The 24,698-nt window shown below is 40.5% G+C and overlaps 1 protein-coding gene across 11 annotated transcripts in view; it reads right to left on the bottom strand.

The window, feature by feature from the left end:
- Nucleotides 1–11,055: 11,055 nt before the first annotated feature.
- Nucleotides 11,056–24,698, bottom strand: part of pbx3b (pre-B-cell leukemia homeobox 3b) — a 64,530-nt gene continuing 50,887 nt past the window's right edge. For 3 of the 11 annotated variants that reach the window (XM_074638619.1, XM_074638613.1, XM_074638614.1), the window contains exons 4-11: nucleotides 23,218–23,408; nucleotides 22,058–22,193; nucleotides 21,232–21,261; nucleotides 16,383–16,548; nucleotides 15,742–15,819; nucleotides 15,167–15,279; nucleotides 14,266–14,355; nucleotides 11,056–12,724 (exon numbers count right to left, since the gene is read on the bottom strand). In XM_074638619.1, coding sequence (XP_074494720.1) covers nucleotides 12,632–12,724; nucleotides 14,266–14,355; nucleotides 15,167–15,279; nucleotides 15,742–15,819; nucleotides 16,383–16,548; nucleotides 21,232–21,261; nucleotides 22,058–22,193; nucleotides 23,218–23,408 — 897 coding nt within the window. In that variant the 3' untranslated portion in view covers nucleotides 11,056–12,631. The remainder of the gene's footprint in view (nucleotides 12,725–14,265; nucleotides 14,356–15,166; nucleotides 15,280–15,741; nucleotides 15,820–16,382; nucleotides 16,549–21,231; nucleotides 21,262–22,057; nucleotides 22,194–23,217; nucleotides 23,409–24,698) is intronic. The other 8 variants (XM_074638615.1, XM_074638616.1, XM_074638617.1 and 5 more) reach the window with 5 other exon arrangements.

The raw sequence follows: 24,698 nt of genomic DNA, 5'->3' as shown, positions 1-24,698 counted from the left end.
AAGTGATCGGAAACCTGTTGTAATAATCTGTAAAATGTCCACATAAATGCACTTTAACACGTTTCCTCTTCATGATCTCAAACGGTCAATATGTGTGTGCTCGTCAGATTCGGTGGCCAGGGGTGGTGGAATGACTGATGGCATGTAAAATATGACATCATGCCAGTGGGCAGCTTCTCTGAGCGCTGCACCAGTGAGGTCACTGGTCTCCTAATGACTTCCTCCGGGTTCAGAGCCGGCCTCCTTTCCTCTTCCTCCCCATCCACCCAGAGCACGGCCCTCCACACTTCCGCTCATTGATCTTAATCAATAGTCGAGAATAAGAAAACAAGTATTTATGAAGGAATAAAATATTACATTTTCCAAAATTTACACCACATTGAGTGAATTTAAAAAAATTTGACATTCATGTTTTGATTATGTTAACTATGTAATGATTTATATTGGATTAAATGTCCCATTCAGGAGACAACTGATGAGGGTGTTTGCTCACCAAAACTCTGGTTGCCGGATGAATATGTCCTCGGTATAACTGCCTCACATCTGTATTTGTTCTGCTCTGAATCATAGGTGGCCCAAAGCTGTCTTGATAAATAGCTACTCCAGGCAAGTATGGTGTATGCTCTCTGACACTATAGGTCACATAACCTTGTTGTCGGGACTAAGACTAATGCAATGTGAAGTGTCAAGTTATTATACTGAAACTAGACTGCGGAGCGGAACCTGAGCCACCGTGGTGATAGCAAGAAGGTGAAACAAGGCAAGGTGAATGTAAAAAGGTCATAAAAGGAGGAGATACCGAGCAAATGAGAGGGTATGGAAGGGGGAAATACTCGACACTAAGTGGGTCTTGTTGGTAGTGAATAGGGGCACCGAGGTTCTCGGTAGTCGACGTAAATCATAATTGGCTGCTCCGAGCCGGAGCGATGCAAAACACAATGCTGACTTGGTAGTCGCGCACGACGCCAGGAAGGGGAACGTGTTTGTTTATTTCAGGGAGATCTAAATAATGCAGTAATAATCCTCCTCACCGTGTCTCCCGAGCAAATGCCTCAGCACCTGTCAGACTTTGCAGTATGTTGTCTGTTGAGAGAGTTGCAAGAAGAAAACATGTTATTGTTACAAAGCCAAGTAAACTCAAGTAATTGTCTGCAGATGGCAAAAACAAGCCACAGCTGTTAATACAGTGTGAAACATAAGATATGAAATATAAATGCAGCAGCGAGGGACTGAGAACAAACTGCATCAGACCAAAAGCTAATGACTTCCCATTACACAACGTAGCCTATAGCCACACTGCACTAGACAGTGCAGGGAGGAGGGAAGATGTGCTGCAAAAATTAGTCGTCATTTCAAGTAATTACCAGAATCAAAGCAGCTGGGTGCTGGCTTTCAGGTTTGGATTGATTTCAGTAAAATTATCAATTTAACTTTGTTTTTTTTGCCGAGAGATGAATGAGAATATTTATCTCATTTCTGTCCTCTAAATATAAAACTACAGCCAGCTTAGCTTAGCATAAATACTGGGAACAGCTAGCCTTGCTCTGTCCAAAGGAAAATAATCATCCTACCTGCACCTCTAAAGCTCACATATTAACACGTTACAGCATGTTTGTTTAACACGTACGAAAAGTGCCATTTTGCGGGAGCAGAAACTTCCTGGAGTCTCCGCTGGTTGCCTGCAGTGGGCTACCTCCGGGTCTGAAAAGTGAAGCAAATGCGGTAGTGCCTTAAACTTGCATTCTTTCTAACAGCCAGCAGGGGGCGACTCCTCTGGTTGCAAAAAAAGAAGTCTGATTGTATAGAAGTCTACGAGAAAATGACCCTACTTCTCACTTGATTTATTACCTCAGTAAAAAATTGTAAACATGAGTTTATGGTCTCAATCACTAATTTCAAGTCTTCTTCAATACAGCATGATGTTCATTTATTAAATTATGGTCCCATTTAGAGTCAAATAGACCATAAAGCAGGGTATGCTTTAGGGCGGGGCTACCTTGTGATTGACAGGTCGTTACCTCCGGCCTGGGAGTCGTCCGTGTTTTCCTCGTAGAACTTTAACCCTTTCATAGTGTGTTTTCAGTTCATTAAAGGTAACCCTTTTGGTCGCCTGAAAATGTCTTATTGAGTGTTCAGCTGTACTTAGCTCCCCCCTCTTATATCACTTATGGTTGCAAAAAAACAAAATGGCTTCAAAACGGCAGTCCACAAACAAACGGGTCACATCACGGTGACTACGTCCACTTCTTTTATATAGTCTATGAACCCTTCATAAAACCACAACTCGTTTCAAACATTGCCAAGCCAGCTGTTTCCCCCTGTTTCCAGTCTTTATGCTAAGCTAAGCTAACTGGCTGCTGGTTGTAGCCTTGTATTTAGCGGACAGGTGCAAGAGCTGTATTGATCATCTACTCTAACACTCAGAAAGAAAACAAGTTTTTCCATAATGTCAAACAATTCCTTTTAAGATGTGTTCAGACAGAAAGTGAAGCGAATTTTTGCTTTGCACCAGTCACGTGAATTTGACCACTGGGTGCAGCCCGTTTTGATTCGCCCTAAACATCCAGCTGTAAGCTAGATAGCAAAGGATGCACCGACCGTATGTTTGGGTGGTTGTCTTTGTGATCATAACTCACCATTAACTGAAGTTATTTCTGTTATTTTCCGTAAATCTATGTCCTTTTTTCTGTGTGTTTATGAAGGAGATTCATAAAGCCCCTGCTTTTTTTTCCACAAATGTGTATCTATTGGCGTCTATTAGTGTCTTTCCATTGACTTTGTATGCAACCACGCCACTTCTAAATTTCACCTTGAATGAACACAATCTGAGCACAGTATGACACACCTTTTGCAAATTGTTGGGTCTATTTATGAGACAGAATAGCCATGTAGATCAGCTTCAGAAAGACTCGTTTCTTACCATCAAGCGTTTTACTGAGCTGAAGCTGAATTGATAGTAGTTATGATCTCAAGTTGACACACTAGAGCACAAAGAGCAAAACACAACCAGTACATGGATCACAGAGGAGAACACATAGAGAAGCATCCTTCTACACTGTAAGCAATGATCTGTGCTGCTGGAAAGAAGCAGTGAGATGGTTCGGTACAACTCCATAGTGTGCTCATTTCAGAGTCTGGTTGCACTAAGAACAAATGACTGCTCTCTGCAGACTCCTAGAGATGTAAACCTGCTGCTGAAACAACTCCTGTGCTGCAGCAGCCAACAATGATGAGGGCGAACAATAAGGTTCATCCAGGTTATAAACCTCAGATATAACTCAGAGTGTACAGTTCCTTTAGCAGCTATACTCTGAATGCTCACAGAAGCTTTTGATAATCTATCTCAGCATGTTGTCATCCGTCTTTGAATCACCCCACCTCCAGCACGAGAACATGCAGCAAAGGATATTTAACAGGCTATTTTATGTTTTGAAAAAAATAAAACATCAGAGGAATCTAGTCACAAACATGTTGTCACTTTACGTAGACTTGTCACTTTATACCTTTTTTTTTTTTTTAAAGCTTGAACATGAATTTAGTCTGTTGTCTGGTATACTTATTCAATGACCCACTTGCCAAATCTTGGATAACAAATTGGTTCAGCCGCTTTATCTTTTTTCCAGAAGTTGACAACAGGATCATTTGTTTTGGGATGTCAGGATGTAAATTCAAGCAAAGACAGGGGACAAAGGGACAGACACCGGGAGAGAGAGATAGAGAAACATGAGACAAAAGCCTGGGTGCTATTTAAACACAGGACATTGAATTTACATCTTTAAGCCAGACAGTAGAAGCCAAATCCCCAGAGCACCTATTTCCAATGGTGCATTATTTTTTTCCAGTCTAAGCAGCCTCCACCGGCAGATATCCGCGTGTCCCATTCTCACGTCGTCACCGGATCATTCTCCAAGCAACAGGATCATTTTTCATGCCACAGCCGCTGCCCAATCACAAGTCTGGGCTGTACCCTTGACTCAGCACTCGTTTTACCGCGCCCTGCCAACCTAATCAAATTTTTCCATCAGCCATAACAGTTATACAATTGTCCATGGGCATGCCCTGCCAACTCTTAGCTGACATACCATGCACCAATACCGAACATTCACAGTTAATACCCACGGCCTTCCACAAATGTTGTCCTTGAGTTTTCTTCAGAAAACACTGTGCGAGACATAGCTCATAGTGTGTGCATAGTGTTTTAGATTTATATTGCAAACAACTATTGAAAGATTTTTGTTTCACAAGTATTGTGTAACAATATACACTTTTTAACTGACAAAAATCACAAGAAAACTCCAAAGCACTCTCTTTTTAAACAATTAAACTGCCTTTATGGTAATGGCTTAGTCAGATCTAAATGCACTTTTTAATTCATTGTGGACATAGAAATGAAAATGAGTTGTTTGCATGTCATGATTTGTTCATTAAAGGTGCCTTACAAGTTTCTTGTGAACAATTAAAACATATTTACAGTCAATGTTTCTCACCAGAATGCATTGTGTGCATGCTTGAGGTATTTCCTTCCACATAAAATATTTTCAAAGCCGATTTTTTAAATATTTTAAATTACGCATTGTTTACATTCATATTTGCTAGCTTAAAATGTTCTTCTTCATTGCCTTTTATAGCGCATTGCTAACGTTTGTTGGTGTGGTACTGTCGACCAGATGGGAACTGTGCCATCCGTGTGTTTGCGGGTGTGCATTGTTTGTTGACAATACGAACAAAATGGGGTCCCACTCATACAAACGTTGCTCCACAGCACTACTAGTGGTTAAAAAATGCCACAGGGTACCTTTAAGTTACAACATTACTTGTAAAAATGAATGAAACACGCTTTTGTCCCAACTTTGCCCTAAGTGTAAACAGATAAGCTATAGACTGATATTGCAAATAACCACGATTTCTGGATGGTTGTTTAGAGGTGTTATTATTCTGTTATATTATCAGTGTTACGGGGAGACACCCAAAGCAAAAGCCTCACTTTTCATGATCATTTTAGAGATTTCTGGGTTATTTTGCTTCCATGACATCTTCGACTTCTTTCAGACTAGTGGAAAGAAAACATTCAAAAATACACATTTAGGTGTTTATTTTACTACTTTGTCTATTTGTGTCTGTAGTTTCTCCTAAATTCACCAAAAGTTGGCATTACATAATGCCTCATCTGCATATTTAAACATAACATTTTTGAAAACTTGTAATGCAAAAAATAATTGTCTTAATGTAAGTAATGAACTGCGGCGATATATATTAGTTCAATTTTTTACCCTTTTCACCTGTAGTGTCTGTATGTATGGAATTTACAATTTCTCAAAATTAGGTTTTTCTCAGACTCTGAGCCAGAAATCTCCACTTCAGCAAACACTTACATCCAAAAAACTTCCCAGTTTCATTCCTATCTACATTCTGGAGGTTCTTACAGAGGGATTTGGTCATATATCATTCAGAGCCTGATTTATACAATGTTTTAAAACATGGCGAAAATGGATTTTTTTGATGGCTGACAGCCTATTTTCTGATTTATGGAGTGATAAAAAGAAACATCCAAAATTCTCTCTGTAAAAACTTTTGACCCTAAGATGTCAGCAAAATGAAACTGCCTTATTTAATTGTCTTAATATAAGTGATCAATGGGGAAGTGTCACGGTGTTACCTATTAGTTCAAAGTTTTACCCTATTCAGCTTGGGTGTCTCCCCGTAATATTTTTGTTGTTGTTACGGTTGTTTTTACAATAAAAGCTTTCTATCTTACGCATATACACATTTCTTAGATTGAACAAATGTTTCTGAAATATTCACTCAAAATATTTATATTTATAAAAATGTTTGCATGCTCCCCTTCAAATATTAACCAGCAATTTTTATGCAAAGATTTGTGGGTAATTATTGTGGTGAATTTCCATGTATCATATTTAGTAATTGAGCTTTCATAAAAATAGCTGAAAACCAATGCATTGAATTCCGCTGTGGAAGAATCCTTCTTCGTGTGGTAAGCTTCCAGTCACAGCACGATGGAAACATTAGTATGAGTGTAACTGACACACGAACCACTTTCAAGTCCTGTGGCATGTTTTCAGGGTGCCAGGTGCCACGTATGCATTATGTATGATAAAACACATCTTCTATTATTTCTTCATTTATAGAAAATCACACACACGTATTAACACATTACACACAGTTTCTTAAATATCAGTAAGGATTAGGTATATGAATGAAGGCAGACGCTGCACCTCTATAGATCAAATGAGTTTAAGAGCTGTCAGTTTTATATTATTGTACTTGAGCCTTTAGTGGTTAGTTTATATGAAACTGTGCTCCGTATTGTAGGTCACATCTATCATCTGCCTCGGTGACATGCACCTGCTTTGTAAGTTGTGCACTTCGGTGAATGATGACACCCTCGGCTCAGTAATGAAGTCTTTATGAAGCCAAATTAGAAAGGTCCACACCTTAAATAAATGCAGCCATTGATTTAATAAAGTAACATGATATATTTATTGAATTTGTATTGTGTGAATGTGTGTGTTTCTGAGAGAGAGACAGACAGAGAAAGACAGATACAGGTCCTGTTTTCTGCTGTTTTCTATTTTTCCTGACTTGGTGTCAGTATATTTGAGCAGCACAAAGGCAGCCCTTGCTTGCTGACACGCGTCTGCTAAGAGGTAAGGCAAACATCTGTCTCCTGTCACAAGCCTTCACGTGCTTGCTTTTGCCCAACAAGCTATGATAAGCCACCATCGGTTCAGAGATGAGGCCGCGCCTGAGATCGTAAAGCAATCTTCCAGGCGCCAAAATGGGCGAACGGGCTGAAATGAAATTGAAAATGAACTTGTGAAGATGTAAGGAGAGGTAGGATCAAATGTTAATTAACTCCACTGTTTTAAGCTCAAAGGCCACTCAGGACTCATCTGGTAATAGAAGAGATCAGTGCAGGCAGTCTGTGCTCCATTATATACTCCTGCTGAGTAAATCAAACTACTGTACACTACTCCTCTCAGGCTCGTGGCTTTATGAGCATCTCATGGAGCAAGCTCTAAGAAGGCAAAAATCATTATGCAAAGAGGATACTCCAGAAGAAATGAAATAGCATGTTAACCACATCTGCTGTATAGAGATTGAGGGGAATAATGGATTTTCAAATGGATTTTATATATATATCACAGAAAAACTCCTGTTCCAGTAACAGGGTATCCTGCACAAATGTATCTGTGTAAAGTCTCTACAAAGCACTATAGTCCTTTTTTTTATTCACAATTAAAATAAAGGACATACTTTTAGAATAGCATCACAATTTAATAGTAGCATTCTCACATTCTTCTTCATGTGTTGAGTAAGAAAAATCTAAATTTAAAGGGCCAAACAACCAATCTCTAACTAGCTTTGATTAAGGGCATGCAAAACTAGTCGTTATGCAAATATGTTACTTGGTGACATCACCACGTTACAGAAAAAAAGGCGGGACTTCAAGCAAGGCTTTTTTTAGGCAGTTCAGGAGCAGTGTTTCTGTGGGGGGAGAGTAACTCCCTTTGGGCTTTGTAACTTTGCAGATCTTTTACATGCACAAAAAAACTATGTAACACATTAAAGGAAAGCACAATAAATGGTTTATAACACACTATATAGTTGTAAGCATTATTAATACTCATGTCAAATGTATAACTCCTCCTCCTGTGGGCACCTATACTGTATGTATATGGAGGCTGGTGTAGAAACAGATAATGAACGGTAATATAGTAAAACACTAATGATATACAATATGTCTCAGGAGAATATATAATTGTTAATAAACACTTAAAAATATCCTTACAGTATATCTGCTTACAACTGCATTGTAGTGTGTTATAAAGCACTTATTAGATGTCTAAATTGTGTTTACAAATGATTTAGGGGGAATTAAAGTAATTTTGTTTTTAATACCTGTAATCTAAATGATGTCACTTCCAATACAAACCACACTCAGAGGATCCATGCTAGTAATAAAAGCAAGATTTGAAGATGAGTGTATCGACACATGTAATTAACTAGGCATTACCCCCATGTCTGCTGCCATTTTGTCAAAACTGACGATCCACAATTTATAAATGTAACCTAAATAGTCATGTTTGTTTGGAGGCTTTTGCTTTTTCATTCTGTTCCTATATAGTGCTTCTCTGTCTCTTAAAATCTCTCATTTTCATTGGGAATTGGTTTGATTTATGCTCGGCATCTCAGGTGCAATAAGTGTTTCAGTCGTTGCATTAGCCTGATCATGTTAGCTGTTTGGTTCGAGGAAGAACATCACATGTATCAGCTGTTGTAAATTAACCTGCTTTACTGAAATATGAATTAAGATCTGTTAGATTTCATTTGTTTAAAAAGGATCAAAGCTACAACATATCACATATCGTCTTGGACGCTCAGACTAAATGATCTTATTCTGATTTCACTAAGGCTTTCAGCAACTATTCAGTAAGTGATCGTGTTTTTAGGGCTGTGTGTGTATATAGAATCACATTTAAGAATGAAAAATAGATATGTGCCAGCTTATGAATTTGTGTTTGAACCACCTACCAATTTAATTTAGCGATAGTGTGATGCAATTACAGCTTTTTACATTTTAATATAAACAACCTCTCTATTGAAATACAGTATAACACGGGTCTGTGAACAACGCGCTATAAGCTATAAATCAAACCGTGAAAGAATTACATTTTACATTTAATCTAATATGAACTCTACCTTAATAATATAAATGATATCTTTCTCTAATTTAATTGGCACCAGCTATGTGCATATTGCTAATATAATTCTGCATTTCCATATTTAATGATGCATGCTTTTCATGGTGAATTTTACTTAGAAAATGTCGTCTTTAATGAACCTTAGAAAAATCTCTAATGGGCATAATCTCAGAGAATGTAACTTCTTTATTTAAAAGGTTCTGGGGCCAATTTTGCTGAGTGCAGTACTTAAAATCCAATAGTTGAAGTCTTGGGGAAGCAAATGCATCTATTTGTAAAGGAAGAATGAGCAAATAGATTGTAATTCAAATGGCAGGGCGCAGCAGCAGTACTGGACTTCAAACTCCAAATGCTTTCATAATTCCTGTGAGGGAAAATACGCATGCACACTGGAGCGAGCTTGTGCAGTGTGTGTGCTTAAATGTTAAATAAAACAACGGTGAAATGTCTCAAAATCTCCCTCCGGCAAAACTTAATCATTATTAATAATCTTAACAAAAAATAGTGGTATGCAAAGTAGTTTTGATTTACCTCAAAGGCACTACACTCGCTATGAAAACAAAGTATCTCGGTGCATTTGGACATGTGTGGCATGGGTGTGTGATATCAGGATGAAGATATGATTTCCAGAGAAAGGTGTTCAATGAAGTTCTGCACTGGTTGAGTGGACAAATGTGCTCTCCCGGGAAGCCGTCTGTGCTTTGCCGCTTGAATTAAACTCATGGTCTGCTGTTACATCTCTTTTTTCCCCGTCTACCTACACTCATATGTCGACATCAAAACAAACACTGCACATGCACACACACACGAAAGTTTCAAATTAGCTGCACATCATGTGGGGGATATTGGTGTTTCAGTCGTATTTACACTCAAAAATCCAGGAGTGTCCATGACTGAGAGACAGGAGCACACATGGAGGAAGACGGGGACGGAGAACTCTGCTGAGAAAATGAGAATAAATGGACGTCAATCTCCATGTGGAATTGGTAACCAATGATCCATTAAAGGCTGCCTTCTCCACAACAGACAGGCAAAATAGCCTGAATTAGAAGTGGCTGACATTTCAGTTAATTGCGCTAACCATGTCAGCTCCACAGTAGCTGCAAACCAGGTTAAGTCTTCACCTTCATATGAAACAGGAGCAAAGGCCTCGTGCAGGGCTCATATGTGCAGGGATCCGTGCATGCAAATGATGAATAAATTACATCAAATATTAGAGGGAATTTATATTTGATAGATGAGTAAATAAAGTAAATGTATATATATATAAAATTGCTTAAAAAACGACATGAAATAAAAATAAAAATACATGACATTTTAACATTGATGAGGAAACAGCAGATGTACAGGCTTAAAGGAACAGTGTGTAACATTTCAGGGGATCAATTAGCAGAAAGATAATATTCATAACTATGTTTTCAATTATGTTTGTTGTGTTTTCGTTAGTTTAGCATGAGTCCTTCATATCTATATAGGGAGTGGGTCCTCTTCATGGAGTCCGCCATGTTACTACAGCAGCCCAGAACCGCAGAGTGTAAAACGGTCGTAGCTAGAAGGTAACACGCAAATTGCGAAACTCTCTCAAGATGGTTAAAGGTGCTATTGATAACATTGATAACATTCAGCAACTAGATGTCACATTCTCCCTCCTCCATTTAACTGCATTTACTTCACAACAAGTCGTTGCCAGACACTTAACGTCAGTCTCAGCTATTTATCCGATTTTTCCACACTAACTGACGACCCAGAGATACCACGTGATAACAACATCGTTATACTATTGGCTCACAAGCTTTGTTAGAAGTGGGAACCAAATGTCAGATATCTTCCACGGACAAAAACAAAACATTCATTTGATTATGATTAATTCACAATCATAATATTTGTCAGGAAAAGCCATACTTTTATCCGGTACCTTTCTAAAAACTATGTGGATGCATTTTTTGTAAAAAAGATATTCGTCTACATAAAAATGTTATCAATAAGACCTTTAATGTTAGGATAGGTCGTCAAGCAGCAAGTCGCGCGAGAGTTTTTGACCGTCAGCCACCATGTGACTTCCGTTGCTCCTTTAGTAGTGTTATTATGGTAAGGATGGCCTCTGAATGAGGCGAACGGCGCTACCACCGCTTTGCACTCGGCGGCTCACGTTACCGCAGTCTTGGAGAGGGAGGAGTGAGCGGAGGGGTACTCAGTTGGTTGCAGTCTGCAACCACACCACTAGATGCCGCCAAATCCTACACACTGCACCGTTAAATGAATTGTCAGTCTGTGATGGAGATGGAGCGCCACGCCTCTCCTCACTGACTCAACAAAAGAAAGCACAACTTGCTGTCATGAAAGCAAAAGGTTTATTCATGTTTGAAATTACACAACTACCACAAGGAAGACTTTTCAGTCCAGGGTGTAGTCTGGTTAGAAAGTAACACTAAACATCTTTAATACATTAGAATCACTGCCACAAATCAGTTGTCATGACTTTTTTTTCAGTTTCAGAATCACATACAATAGAAAAAAGAGAAAAAAGAAGTTTTGAACCCTGTTGAACAGAGCTGGAAATGTACAGTTCTGAATACTGAAACCTCTATGCATTACAGTTTTTATAGTGATTTTTTTTTTCTCTTTTTTACCCCGCATGATTTAGTAACAAGATGAGCAACATTCAAAATGTTTTTTTCTTCTTCTTCATATTTACAACAGTTTCACTGTTTGGTGTTAATTTATCAACAACGTTCATCGCACCCCCCCACCCCTGTCGTAAAAGCCACAGACCAACAACTTCTTCTTCACCCCCCTCCCCTCCCCGTCTCTTTTTCACGGTATTAATATTGTTATCATTTTTTATTTTTGTCATTTTAAGTTGCGGTACGGCAACGGCATTTTATTAAAAGATTAAAATATACATTAGATTACATAGAGGATGGAGAGTTTACAGTGTTACAAGATGTAATCAAAAGAACTACATAAAAACATTAAATAAGGGCAAAAGAAAGTATGGTGGTGATATTGTTTAGAGGTAGTAAGTGAGCACTACGGAAAAGGTGGAAAATTATTGGTTTTTATGAATTTGAATGAGGTAATAAAGCTGTGTTTTGATTGGTGGGATGTATAATTACTTTTATGCTATATTATGTACAACTTTTCTTGTGTAACGGGGCCTGCTCCTGTGAAGGAATGATATACTGTTGTTGATAAGCAGTACAAAAAAAAAATGTTTACATATGTACATACTAAACATCAAATTATAAAATATGGAACGGTGTCATGTTATAGTCAAGCAATCAATTACACGTCTTTATGTTCCAGAGTTTGAATAGCCATTTCCTTCTACTAATGTATACGGCTGTAAGGCAAAAATAAATCTTGAAGTGCAACTACAAAGCTGCCATTGAGCTGTCAACGGTAGCATTGTTGAGTCGCCGGACAAGACCGCGAGCACATTACAGTCAAAGAAACAGCTGCTTTAATCTGCGTATTGTACGAACTGAAAGAGAACCCAATTATCAAAATGGGAGCGGTAATTAAATCAAGAATCAAACAAATGGCAGCGTTTAAAACGTCACATTAAAATGCGCGAGTGTCATCCAGTATTTTTAAAGTTCGGAGGAGCTAATTAATCCTGGAAGTTTTACTGAGGGCTGTTTTCTGTTTGTACATGTGTGTGCTTACCCCTACGACAAACAAATAAGAGCGCGGTGATTACATCTGATTTATGTAGACGGAAATAAAACACTGAACGATCAGGAGAAACACTGGGTGTTAATGATGGAGGATGTTATTTTAAGGTACGGGAAAAAAATCTGTTGTGAAAAGTTTTTTGTTGTCGTTGTTGTATATCCTCTGCAGTTGGTCTAGTCAGTGAAAAGAGTCCATGCCCAGCTTGAGGCGAAGATGCATTAATAGCGGGATCAATTCGAGGTATCGGAGTGCACACTTCCGGGTCCTTCTGTCGGAGATATCACAGAAGACGGAGTCGCTGCACCTTGCCATCCCCCATTAGCCTGGGACACAAATGGGTTGAGATTACAATCACATTCTCTGCAATATGAGCTTTTTACCCCCCAAAATGTAACACAACACACAACTAGATTCTGGTTGCACTAATGTGTCAGCTGATACCAACGTGTTTTACATGCAGCGATGCTGTGTGATTACAGTAGCATCAGCATCTTGGAAACAAATTTGTCCCGACCAATGGGAGCGGTCCCTGAAATCAGTGTCTAAGCAGATTTCGGCAGCGGCCGACAGCTTGTCGCTACATATTCTCCCGTCAGTCAAGGAGAGGGGAGGGCTCGGGCCGAGTGAGGTGGGGGGAGCTGAGTGGAAGTGACAGGACAGGGGCCTCTCCCAGAGAGCCAGTCTTAGCCAGCCTGACTCTGCTTTTGCTCCAGGCGTGACCTAGCCTTTACTGAATCCTTCTACGTCACCGCCAACAGAGCTAAAGGTTAGTCTATGCTAATATATCTGTGAGGAACTTTAAGGTTTGTTGCTACAAAATAGAAGCCACAATTTGACTTATTCAGATATATATATATATATATATACATATATATATATATATATATATATTGTATATATTTTTTTTTCTCCCTTGTCATGGTTGCTCAGCGCCGTCAGTTGCTGTTTCAGTAGGGATCATGCTGAGCTCTGGTGAGCCAGTAGGCACAGGTCTACACTGCACATGGAAGTGAGAAACCTTGTGAGAAAGTGAAAAACGCTTGATCCTGGTAGGAGTTGACATGTCTAAAGAGCTTATAGCAATGAGGCTTCAGCAAAGCCAACATGACACCAAAAAAAGCATTGAACGCTGGCGACGGCCCCCGCCATTTGTTTACATAAAATGTGTTAATTCTTATTTCGAGTAACGCTGCTGTAAATCTAATACCTTACTTTTGATGCTTAAGCTTGAAATAATATTAGACTGTGAATATGCGTGCGTTTTGCCCAACAGGCATAACAATATAAAGAGAGCTGAGGTTCTGATGTAGTGCAGAGAGAGAGAGAGAGAGAGAGAGAGAGAGAGAGAGAGAGAGAGAGAGAGAGAGAGAGCTGTCTGATGCTATTCCTCTCTCTCTTCATCCTCCCTCATCAACGAAATTAATCTTTACTCTGATAGCTTCAGATTGCGCGCCGCTTTACAAAAAAAGGAGCCATATCAAACCTCATCAAGGAAGATGGAATTCACGTCTGGAAAGGGGGCCGCGGGCGATCACGTGTTCGTGTTTTATCACGAAGATAAGGGACAAATTCTGTGACGCATTTCAAAACAGCTAAATGCAACAGATACCGATTTTTCCATCTCATTTTTAGTATTAAAAGATGATTATTAAAGTAAAGCTGGAGATTTGATTCTCCTGCTGTGTAATGCGTTTTATTAAATGCAACTTTTATTCATATCAGGTGACAAAGTGACAAGATACTTTTGCTTCTGCTTTTGGGGAAACACATGATAAGTTATGTCTCTGTGTGTATCTACCATGAGTGTAATGCAATATAATTAAAATATAACAGCATATATGTAGCCAACAAAAGCTCTACTTACATTTAACCCATGTGGACTATACATTGTGTTCCCCCCGAGAGCATCATTGTATCCTGCCGTCTGACTGATAACATGGCGCAGGGTATCCACCTGAGGGGACAGACAAGGTGGACAAGCTGGTCAACGCGGTGTCTCCGAGCGGGTCAACACTAACTGTAAACATGCTCGGTGAAGCAACAGATACTGACTAGTGTGAAATCACAAAGGGGACTCCTGAGACAGCACATTGGTAACGCAGCTAATAGATTTTTTCTAATGAAACTGACATTACTAGCATGCTCAAATCTATTACACTTTCTAGAGTGGCTATGAAATAATAAACAAAAGCATTACTAACAATAATATCTAAGTTTTACATTTATTTTTTTACTTTAATCATGAATAAGCATAGTTTTTTGTTTTGCATGTGTGTCAGTTGTGCAGCTGCGTTTAAACTTACAAAATGGAAGACATCAACAACAAACAATAACAAGATGAGACAGGAAGATAGCAATATAGAAAATACAGAACAAAAGGGGAAAACACAGTACCAAAAACCCCAATACCAACCCAAGAGTTCAAGTCAAAGCCAAATGCATTCACAAAAATGTTTTTACTTTGGAATAGTAACCAGGAAAATTGCTTTGCGGCATGATAGCAGTGGGGTGGGATTATATTTTGGCTGCCAAAATATTCCATCCAAAGCGAAATAGTCAGTAAACACTTTAGTCAATCGGAGGTTACGGGAGGCCTCGCTGCAGTAATTTGAACTGCCCCCTCGTGTGAGCAGCGTGTTTTTTCTCATTTTGTTTTTGGTTTTAATAGTGCTTCAGACTGCACTGTGGATGGCTCAGTACACAGGCAAGACAAGGACAGCTCTCTGCACTGGTAGTCAGGAACTGTCCCTGATTGTGGATCCTACCTGTGACTGTACATTGGCTCCGACTTGTGCCCCTTGGTAAGAATCCCCATTCAGACTCTGCATGCTCAAGAACATGTCCCCAGAGTTTGGGAGGTTAAAAGAACCTGAAGAACCTGGAAAGGGAGGATGTAAGTAGCTGAATACATGAGAAGGCTATAAAAAGGGAAAGCACAGACACACACCACGCACGTGTCTGCATACACAGACCCGACTCAAGCAGACAAATACACTGAAGAAAGACTCCCATAAAGCAGGCAACTACAAGGAGAGAAAGGAAGGGAGGCAAAGAAACAAACAGAAAAGGATTGAAGAGGATCTTTTTTTTTTTTTACAAATGCAGTAGACACAAATGAAATGAAAATCACACGACACAAGGAGGAGGAGGAGGAGGAGGAGGAGGAGGAGGAGGAGGAGGAGGAGGAGGAGGAGGAGGGGAGGGGGCTGGTTCTATATGTGGTTGGTCGCTTAAGCTCCCAATTGTTCCACATCACCTACTTCCAATCTTAACGTTGGCAGGGAGGTATCACATGGTAAAAATGACAAGGACAATAAGAAGCTTATGAAAAGACCAGTACCAGTAAACATGTTGGTTAAAAGAGTGTTTTTGCTCTCGGCAGAATCCAGCTGAAACTCTTCATCTTTCATCTGGAATCCTGGGTGCAAGAAAAAGGGACCACTTCATAAGCTTACCACATCCCGACGCGGGTCAACCTAGTCCACACTCAGCATTACATCACTCATTAAACCGGACTAAAAACATGCCCTCCTTTTAAGGCTTATTCAATATGAACTGCATATAATACTATTACTGTAAGTAAAATGCTCCCAGCAATTATGTGTCATTTTATTTAGCAAAAAAAAAAAAAAAAAAACATTCAGTGGGACTACATACCATTACATTACAAATGACAGGAAGTTGACAGAAAGTCAAGGGAAAACAAATCCCACTGGCATCCTTCTGAATTCTTTTTTTTTTTTTCATTTTGCCAAAAATACATGTGTTCTCGGTTCACAAGTCAGGAACGCTCTCTTTATGCATGAGTTTGCTCGGCATCAACTGTCTTATAGACAGGAGACACGGTGATCCCCAAGCTGGGAGCAGAGCCTGTCACTCTTGGCTGTGTGAATGGTGCATGAGAGAGTGAGGCAGGTAGGCAGCAGGTGAAGGGCTGAGGTAGAGGGCATATCTTTTCTGTCTATGTGCAGGAGTGCCTACCGGAGTTAGGTGTGGTAGGGGAGTTGGCCTGGCTGTTCTGCACTGCGGCGGCCGCAGCGTGTGCTGCATTTACAGCAGTCTTGGCGGCATACAGGTTGGCCTCTTCCTGAAACTTGCCGATATTTTTCTTGTACCGGATCCGTTTGTTGCCAAACCAGTTGGACACCTGTGTGGTAGAGCAGAGGGGAGGAGGAGCAGAAGGAGTCAGACGTCAAGCAGCCACAGCACCGTGCACTGAGCAGTGTGATTGTTTCAAGATGTCACGTTTGGGTCCATCAAGTACCCAATTCCCAGCCCCTGCAGTAGTGTCCGCCGGGTACACAAAGCTAATTAAGCCATAATAATCAGGAGCCACTTGTGTCTTCTCATGGATGGGAGCATGACATGCTCTCGGTTCTGTCTCCTGACAAAACTAAAACACAAGGGGCTCCCACTGCACAGACACTTAAGTCAATGTATTATATATATTTCTCATATCAGGGCTGATATGATACAAATCCCTCAGTGAAATATATAAATGTTCATATTTTACCCTCTAAAGAACGCTCACTGATTCCAGATCAGTGAGTTTAGGTGATTGACACCTTATGTAAATACAATTACAATTAATTAATTTAAGTGATTTATTATTATAGAGCAGAGAAATGTAATTTCACATTAACAGTAAAAATTGAAAACATTGTATATCTGTGTTCAATATTTGACTTAAATTATTATTAAAGCATGCATACCACCTTATAATCTAATTAACGGTCAGCCTTCATTAATGGCTGGCCTGGGTAGCTGTACATAAGTGCTTTAAATCTGAAATAGGGCTGTCAAAGTTAATGCGATGACGCGTAAAACGCAAATTAATTTTAACGCCACCAATTTCTTTAACGCATTAACGCAATTGATCTTTCAGAGGTTGTTCAGTTTTAAAGATAGAGTGAAGGTACTGACATCATATTACACTAGTAAACATAAGGAATCAATTGGTACCAACCATGTCATACTAGTTTGTTGCGAAAGAAGTTAAATAACACTCAAAACTTGCGCTAAATTTTGGGGAGGAAAAACTGGCATGGCCATTTTCAAAGGGGTCCCTTGACCTCTGACCTAAAAATATGTGAATGAAAATGGGTTCTATGGGTACCCACGAGTCTCCCCTTTACAGACATGCCCACTTTATGATAATCACATGCAGTTTGGGGCAAGTCATAGTCAAGTCAGCACACTGACACACTGACAGCTGTTGTTGTCTGTTGGGCTTGATTTTGCCATGTTATGATTTGAGCATATTTTTCATGCTAAATGCAGTACCTGTGAGGGTTTCTGGACAATATTTGTCATTGTTTTGTGTTGTTAATTGATTTACAATAATAAATATACACATACATTTGCATAAAGCAAGCATATTTGACCACCATCATGTTGATAAGAGTATCAAATACTTGACAAATCTCCCTTTAAGGTACATTTTGAACAGATAAAAAATGTGTAATTAATTTGCAATTATTCACGATTAACTATGGACGATCATGGGATTAATCTTTTAATATTAATATTTTAATTGATTGACAGCCCTATTTTGAAAATAACATTAATACAGCAATGAAACACTTGTATGAGTGTGTGTGTGTGTGTGTGTGTGTGTGTGTGTGTGTGTGTGTGTGTGTGTGTGTGTGTGTGTACATGCATGCTCAGTGATTCAGGAAGCAACTTGTTTGTAATTATTAAAAACAAGAGTTAGAGGGTGAAGACCTGCAGACATGTGGAGCAGTAAACACAGATTATCGGGGCAGTCAGTGTAAACTGATGGGTTTAAAAAAAGAGAAATATTTGACTGAAGTAAAATGGAACTCTAAAGGCACGAGGAAGAGTTCAAATGAACGTCTGAAACTGGGTATATTCAGATTTAGAGCAGCTAATTTAGTCGAATTGAAATGATGACGTCCGACATCAGTCAGGCGCTGAAAAAGTTGTATGAGGGGTTGAACCTTATGTGTGAGTGCTGGCTCCGCAATAACAGCGGAATAATAATGAGACGATGCTTGTTTTTAATGGTTCTATAAATTAGAGTGTCTTGTCGCTGCCCCCCTCTCAGGCCCTGCAGCCCCACGGCTGGACCAGCCAAAGAGCAGCTGCCCCTAATGACGCTTTATTTAATTTCCACCCATGTGCTTAAATTTTAATATCCCCAGCAGCCCGCCAATGCCGCGGCGTTAAAAAACTGACTGGATTTGCAGGACATCGGATCATTTCTATCCTGCACGTCTCCGCGCTCTAAATCTTTAATATCTAGGCAATTAAAATTAATGACCATTCAGGCGAGGCCCACTGTTGGCAGGGCTTCCTTGACATCAATTGTTTGATGGGTTTACCTAGAGGTTAAACTAACAAGCAAGGTTTAATTGGAAGCAATGAAAGCCCTGGCCATCATCCTTTTTACTTAACCTGCTTATGGTGGATTGTAGGGCCGAAGACGATGCAATATTCTCGCTCTTTCAGACAGCTCACGAACCCCCGGAAATCCCAGAAAATGTTTCTAAAGCTCATCAGTCTGTTTAATTTAACATGCAAACAGTGTATTACACAGAACTACTATTAAAATGTCAGTTGGGGTGTTTGCACATGAAGACATATTTGTGTCATTAAGTCTGAAAGTTGACAGTGGTAGATAGACACTAGTTGACTATTTTTTTACCAAATATGGCAGCGATGCATGCTAATTCTACCGGTTTATATTAAAATGTGATTATTACAGTTGAAACATAAACTTTAATGACTTTAATCTGCTCTTGTCCTTTATGATGAAGTGTGCTATGACTGTGCTCCGCCACTATATGGTGTTACAAGCCTGGACACACTCAGCAGTGTTGGCATCAGACCCTCTGGACGTTACACCCCCCCCCTTTCCCCGCTCTCTCTCCTGCCCACTGAACTCTGGCTCCGGTGATTCCCGGGTTCAGCTAAATATTGAACAAATGCACGGCACCGTAAGGTGTGGAGCACAACCCAATCTACAGAACTAATTCCCTTTTATCTCGTGGCAGGCCATGCATTCAATTGACTCCTATGTGTGGTGTGAGAGAGCCAGGTTTGTGAGATTGAATTACCTGACATCAGCAGCCTCAAAGGCAACCGATTGTATAATGACCATGCCGGCTCCTTGCAACAAGAACACGATACCGTTGCCTTTGCTGCCGCCCCACTAGAGAGGCCGCGGAGCTGTGGTTAATAATTCAAACTATTTCACCCGATTTCAGGTCAATATTCCCCTCGCTGGTCGATGTAAGGCAATGCACGATCTGTCTATGATCTCGATATATCTGAGATTACAATGCCCGAAGCTTTAAGCACAAACACAAAGGTGGTCTCACTAGCTGTGATACCATCAATTATACAGACCACATTAAAAATGAATAAGAGCTGAAGCCTTAGCTTCTCTAAATTCACTATGATCTGAAATATTGAAAAGTGTCACTCAGGAGAAAAATGTGAGCGTCTCTGCCTTTAAATGTCGAACCGTTCGCACACATTATATCAAATGTGACCTCCGTAAAACCCTGACACGAACCGCAGCCATCCAATCCCACGCCTTCATTCAGGAGCAGCACAGCGCATGCAGAGTGACGGAGGGAATAAGACGGCATCCTGCTTTTAGAGAGCCTCTTCGTAGCAATGTCAATAGCTCATTGTACTCTCAGGGTTCAGTATTATTCAAATCAGACACATCGACATAGTTTTTTTTTTTTCCTTCAAGGTTATCACTGCAGCGTTTAGATAGAACTAAGAAACTGGATGTGAGCTGCAGGGATCTCCTGAGGTAACGAGGCTTTGCTCTCAGGGTGCATCACTTGCATTTTAAATGCGGAGATGATGCGGGGTGTTTCGTCAGCGATGATGCATCGAGCAAAGCTGCGGACCAATATTGGCATAACGTTCAGGACGGATGGCTTTTACTTAATGAACTGCTCGTGCAATCAACAAAGCCCTAAAAAAAAGTATTTTGTGTGTGAAAAATTACTCATCTGAGCCCTCAGAGTGGCCACAGTGAGCGGTTGGCGACTCTGAAAGGCCGGGGCAACGGTGAGGGATAACACACTTAGCGGCGCACTCGGCTTCACGTCGAGCCTCGCGACTTTGTTACTCACTTAAAACGAGCCAAAGCACTAAGAATAAGTCAATAAGAATGTCTGCCGTGGCCTCCGCCGGTTCAAGGAGTACGCCACTTAATGGGGCCTGAGATGAGTTCAAGTGAATTTTTAAAAGCCCTCTAATTTCTGCACACACTGATTTGTTCTCATGGGAACTGGAAACGGTGGCCTGTTTTTTTTTTTTTTTTGCGAGGCACTCAGAAAAACAGAGTGGAGCTCAATTTGTGAGGGTCGGTGGCCATTTCTTTAACCGCTATAAAGCACACAGCGATCACGGTGGGGGCTGGTGGCTGATGGGTAAATAATCTCGCAGGAGATTCAAAAAGACCACACAATTAAGTCGACGCTCTACAACAAACAAAAATAAATAATGTGGTAAAACAATAGCCAAAAAGTAAAGATTTCATGTGACACATTTGTACACACAGAATATGGTGATAACATGGGTGTAGTTTGAAAAAATATGAATCAATCTGTGTTCTTGTGTGACTTAAAGGTGGGATGTAAAATGCTCATTAATCTCTCTTTTTTAAAAATATATAAATTCAAACTTGAAATACTGTAATTCATGATAACATTAGCGTTGGTCCAGTAGTGTGAGGGAGGGAGGTTCTGTGCAGTGGTAAAAACTGTGAGGCTATTACATACATAAACAAAGGAAGTACAAAAAAAAAAATGAAAACAGTGGATCAGGAGAAGTTATGACATACCTGTGATACTGTGATGGTGCTTCCCACCCCCTGAAGGCAAAAAAGAATGGGCTTTTACAGTATCTGACTCTTCATGACTACACTCAATATACCCCTCAACATCCCCCTCCCCACACAGAAAAAAACAGATTATTGTATAGATTCATGTTGCTGTGTCTCAATAGGACAACCATAGAACAATAGAGTATCAAAAAAAATCTAGATAGTAGTCACAATCATAGCAGAGAGCACATGATAATAACACTGTGGATGTGGGGGGGGATTAGGTGTGAGAGATATTGCCTCCAGGTTTACCCAACAAGGACACTATGCTCTATATAAAGTCTAAGATATAACTGTGAATTAGCAGAGTCCTGCAAGGTCACTTGAACAGCTAACATATAAATAAATAGCCAGGATCATCTAGTTGTTTTGAAGCACCAGACTTTAACTGCTTTTCTTAAAAGTAATGGATGATGCCATTTTTCTTCCCAGCTTATGACCTGAGCGACTGACCAGGCAACAGAGAGAGCACACATGGCGGATGGGAATGAGAAGGGAGGGGGGGGGGGGAGAAATGGCAGGGGACCCAGCGTTAAGGAAGGACAGCATAGTGCTTTGATTGAGGCCAAGATGATATAGGCCTCCTGATATAGGCCTCCCCCTCCCTGTGGCCCTGCTCTGACTGACTGGGACCAGCCTTGACTGAAGCATCATTAGGCAGCCACAATGTCAAGGTTAGCTAAGGACATTGTGTCTTGGGTGGTGTGACCTACGGTAACTATCCCTCTAGGCTTTCCCCACCCTGATTACCCCACCGGTTACAGTTGAGATGAGCACTACCCACCTGGGAAACTGTGATGCTGCACTTCTTGGCCAGCTCCTCTTTAGCCTCCTCGCTCGGGTAAGGGTTGCTGAGGTGCGAGTAGAAGTATTCGTTCAGGATTTCCGTCGCCTGCTTGCTGAAGTTTCTCCTTTTCCGCCTGAGTAGGGGGGGGGGGGGGAGCAGAAACGAGAGAAAAGGCCGAGTGGATCCTATTAGCGGGGACCGGCATTAACTCATCCATTTGGATCGCGCAAATTGCACAATCAATCTCACACATAAATGGTGAAAATAATGAGGAATGGGCTTCCGAGGGCCCTCAGGAGCAGGAATATCGTGTCTTGCTCCGAGAGTCTCGTCAACACACAGAAGAACAGACTCAAACAAACACAAAAACAAAACACATACAATGTTTAATTTGGTGTGTTGGTTTCCAATCTGCAGTCCAAGCGTGTAATGTGTGGAGTTTGGTGCGGCGGATGGGTGGGCTTCGTGATGGAGCGCGGAGCCCAGTCGGAGTGCATCTCGGTACATTATAGAAATCACGGCATGCACAGTTGAGCATTGTTCCTGAAGTGCCACAGCCCCGGGGATCTCCAGTAGAAACAAGCAAACTCTAACTAGATCTGGGTCCCCTTCCCTCCCAAGGGCGCTGCTTATCATGTTGTTGAGCATTTGCTTATTTTGCCTTGTTTACTGCACTTTCCGCGCGGGCAGTGGGCAAGCAAAATGTGCTTCCACTTGGCTTGTTTGGCCCGAAACTTGTGCCCCGCTCTGCTCTCTCCGCGGAGCGCCCCACGCTGCTGCACCACACTTGTTAGTGATTAGAGTAATCCACAACACCTGCTGATGACCTCCCCTCCACCCTCCATCCATTACACACGACTCGGCCCCCATTTCATTTGGTCTTAACTGTTCTCAGGTGTGGGGCTGTGATTGTCTTGAAAATGGATAATGCGCGGAACATGGACATAATTAAAATCATGCATCTGTGCAGCGCTCATACTGTGTGCTGTGCCAGAAAAAAGTGAGGGGAAAAACAAAACTTCTGACCTGTACGAGAACTAAAAATGACCTCGCCCACTGGATTTGCTTATATGGGTCATTCGGAAGCAATAAAAGTTTCTAGATACCAAACACACACACATATATATACATACACACACACTACACGATCCACTGACCTGGCATCAAGGAATCTGGAGCGCAGGATCATGACAGCCTCACAGGTGCTCTGTTTCAGTTGCATCTGGATGGAGCTGAATTTACGGTGGATGATTCCCACCATGCGCTCGATCTCTTTGGGGGAGATGGGCCGCGTGCGAGACTGTTCCCTCAGCAGGTTCATCACATGGGTAGTGAATTCGTTACATGCCTGCCAAGTGACAGAGAGACACAAAGTGCAGCCAAAGAGTTGCTGTAAATGTCCCAAGTCACAGCAGTGACACAAAAGCACTCTGATTCTAAAGTACATTTTTTCATAAACGAAGTTTATCACATATCGAGCTCTTTTTGCTAAAAGCTTCAGCAGCTGTTTATGTATTGCTTCGATGACATAATGGGTGAAGTCATCTTTGAATGTAAAATGCAGATTTGGCTCGGCCCTAATGCAGAGCGAATTCAAACAGCTTTTCGTTAAACCAGTAGTTCATACATGATTAATTAGAATAACTCATTTACGTAGTGCACACTTTAGCTCATTACTCTGAGTAAAATTCGTTAAGTATTTACATTTAGATAATTAAAACCTGGAAATACCCTTAAGAAAGATGCATTTACTCCGGGGCGAAGTGTTGTGTGCCCCCACGTATCCACCTCCTCTCTCAGAGTAAATTAGTCTAATTTACCTCGCCGGCTTGCTGAGGCATCACTGTTACACCTTCTATTTTCGCCCATAATGCTTGTGTTTAATGGCGGGCTCAAAGTGCTAGGTGAAGGAGCTGATCATACTTTCATTTAACACAGATGACTAAGGCTCTCCTTCGGATCTCTATAATCAGCTACAACACAGTGAATAATACTGCAATCTTTTTTTCCCCAAGCTGATAACACATTCTCGCCCATCATGCATATTCTCTGCAATTTCCTTGCTAATGCAGGGAATAAGCTGTTCTGGAGCAGTGTGATGTGTGAACTCAATAGGTCCATTTGAACGCAAACTGAAATTCCAAATAGCTGGTAGTAGTCACATAGTTATTCAAACCTTTTAATGGTAATAAAATATGTTATTCTCCTTTTCTTGGAAATAGTGAAGTACTTCAAGTATGGCTGAGACGATACACCTATCTCCCAATTTGATACTATCACGATACTTGGGTGCCAATTTGAAATGTATTGCAATTTGATATCATGATTTATTGCAATTTTTGTTAACTTTTTTAACACTAGACCATCTTCTAGGGACTTGTTACTGTGGAAAATATCTAAATTAATACAGTAAAAATGTTTGATTTTCAGCATGCATATAGTCAGAGATGTCCTGAAGTCAAATATATCAGTCATTGTCAGGAATTATTTATTAAATTTTTCCAGCAACCCAAAAACCAGACTAAAGACATATCACAAATTAGTGGTATTTATTTTTAATTCATAAGGGACATGTTATGTTTTATACTTCTGGTGAATATAATCAATCTTAAATTCCATATACTGTGTGTATTTTGTA

This window comes from Sebastes fasciatus, chromosome 6, assembly GCF_043250625.1.
Source record: "Sebastes fasciatus isolate fSebFas1 chromosome 6, fSebFas1.pri, whole genome shotgun sequence".
Lineage (NCBI taxonomy): Eukaryota > Metazoa > Chordata > Actinopteri > Perciformes > Sebastidae > Sebastes > Sebastes fasciatus.
This window is presented reverse-complemented; position numbering and strand designations above follow the sequence as displayed.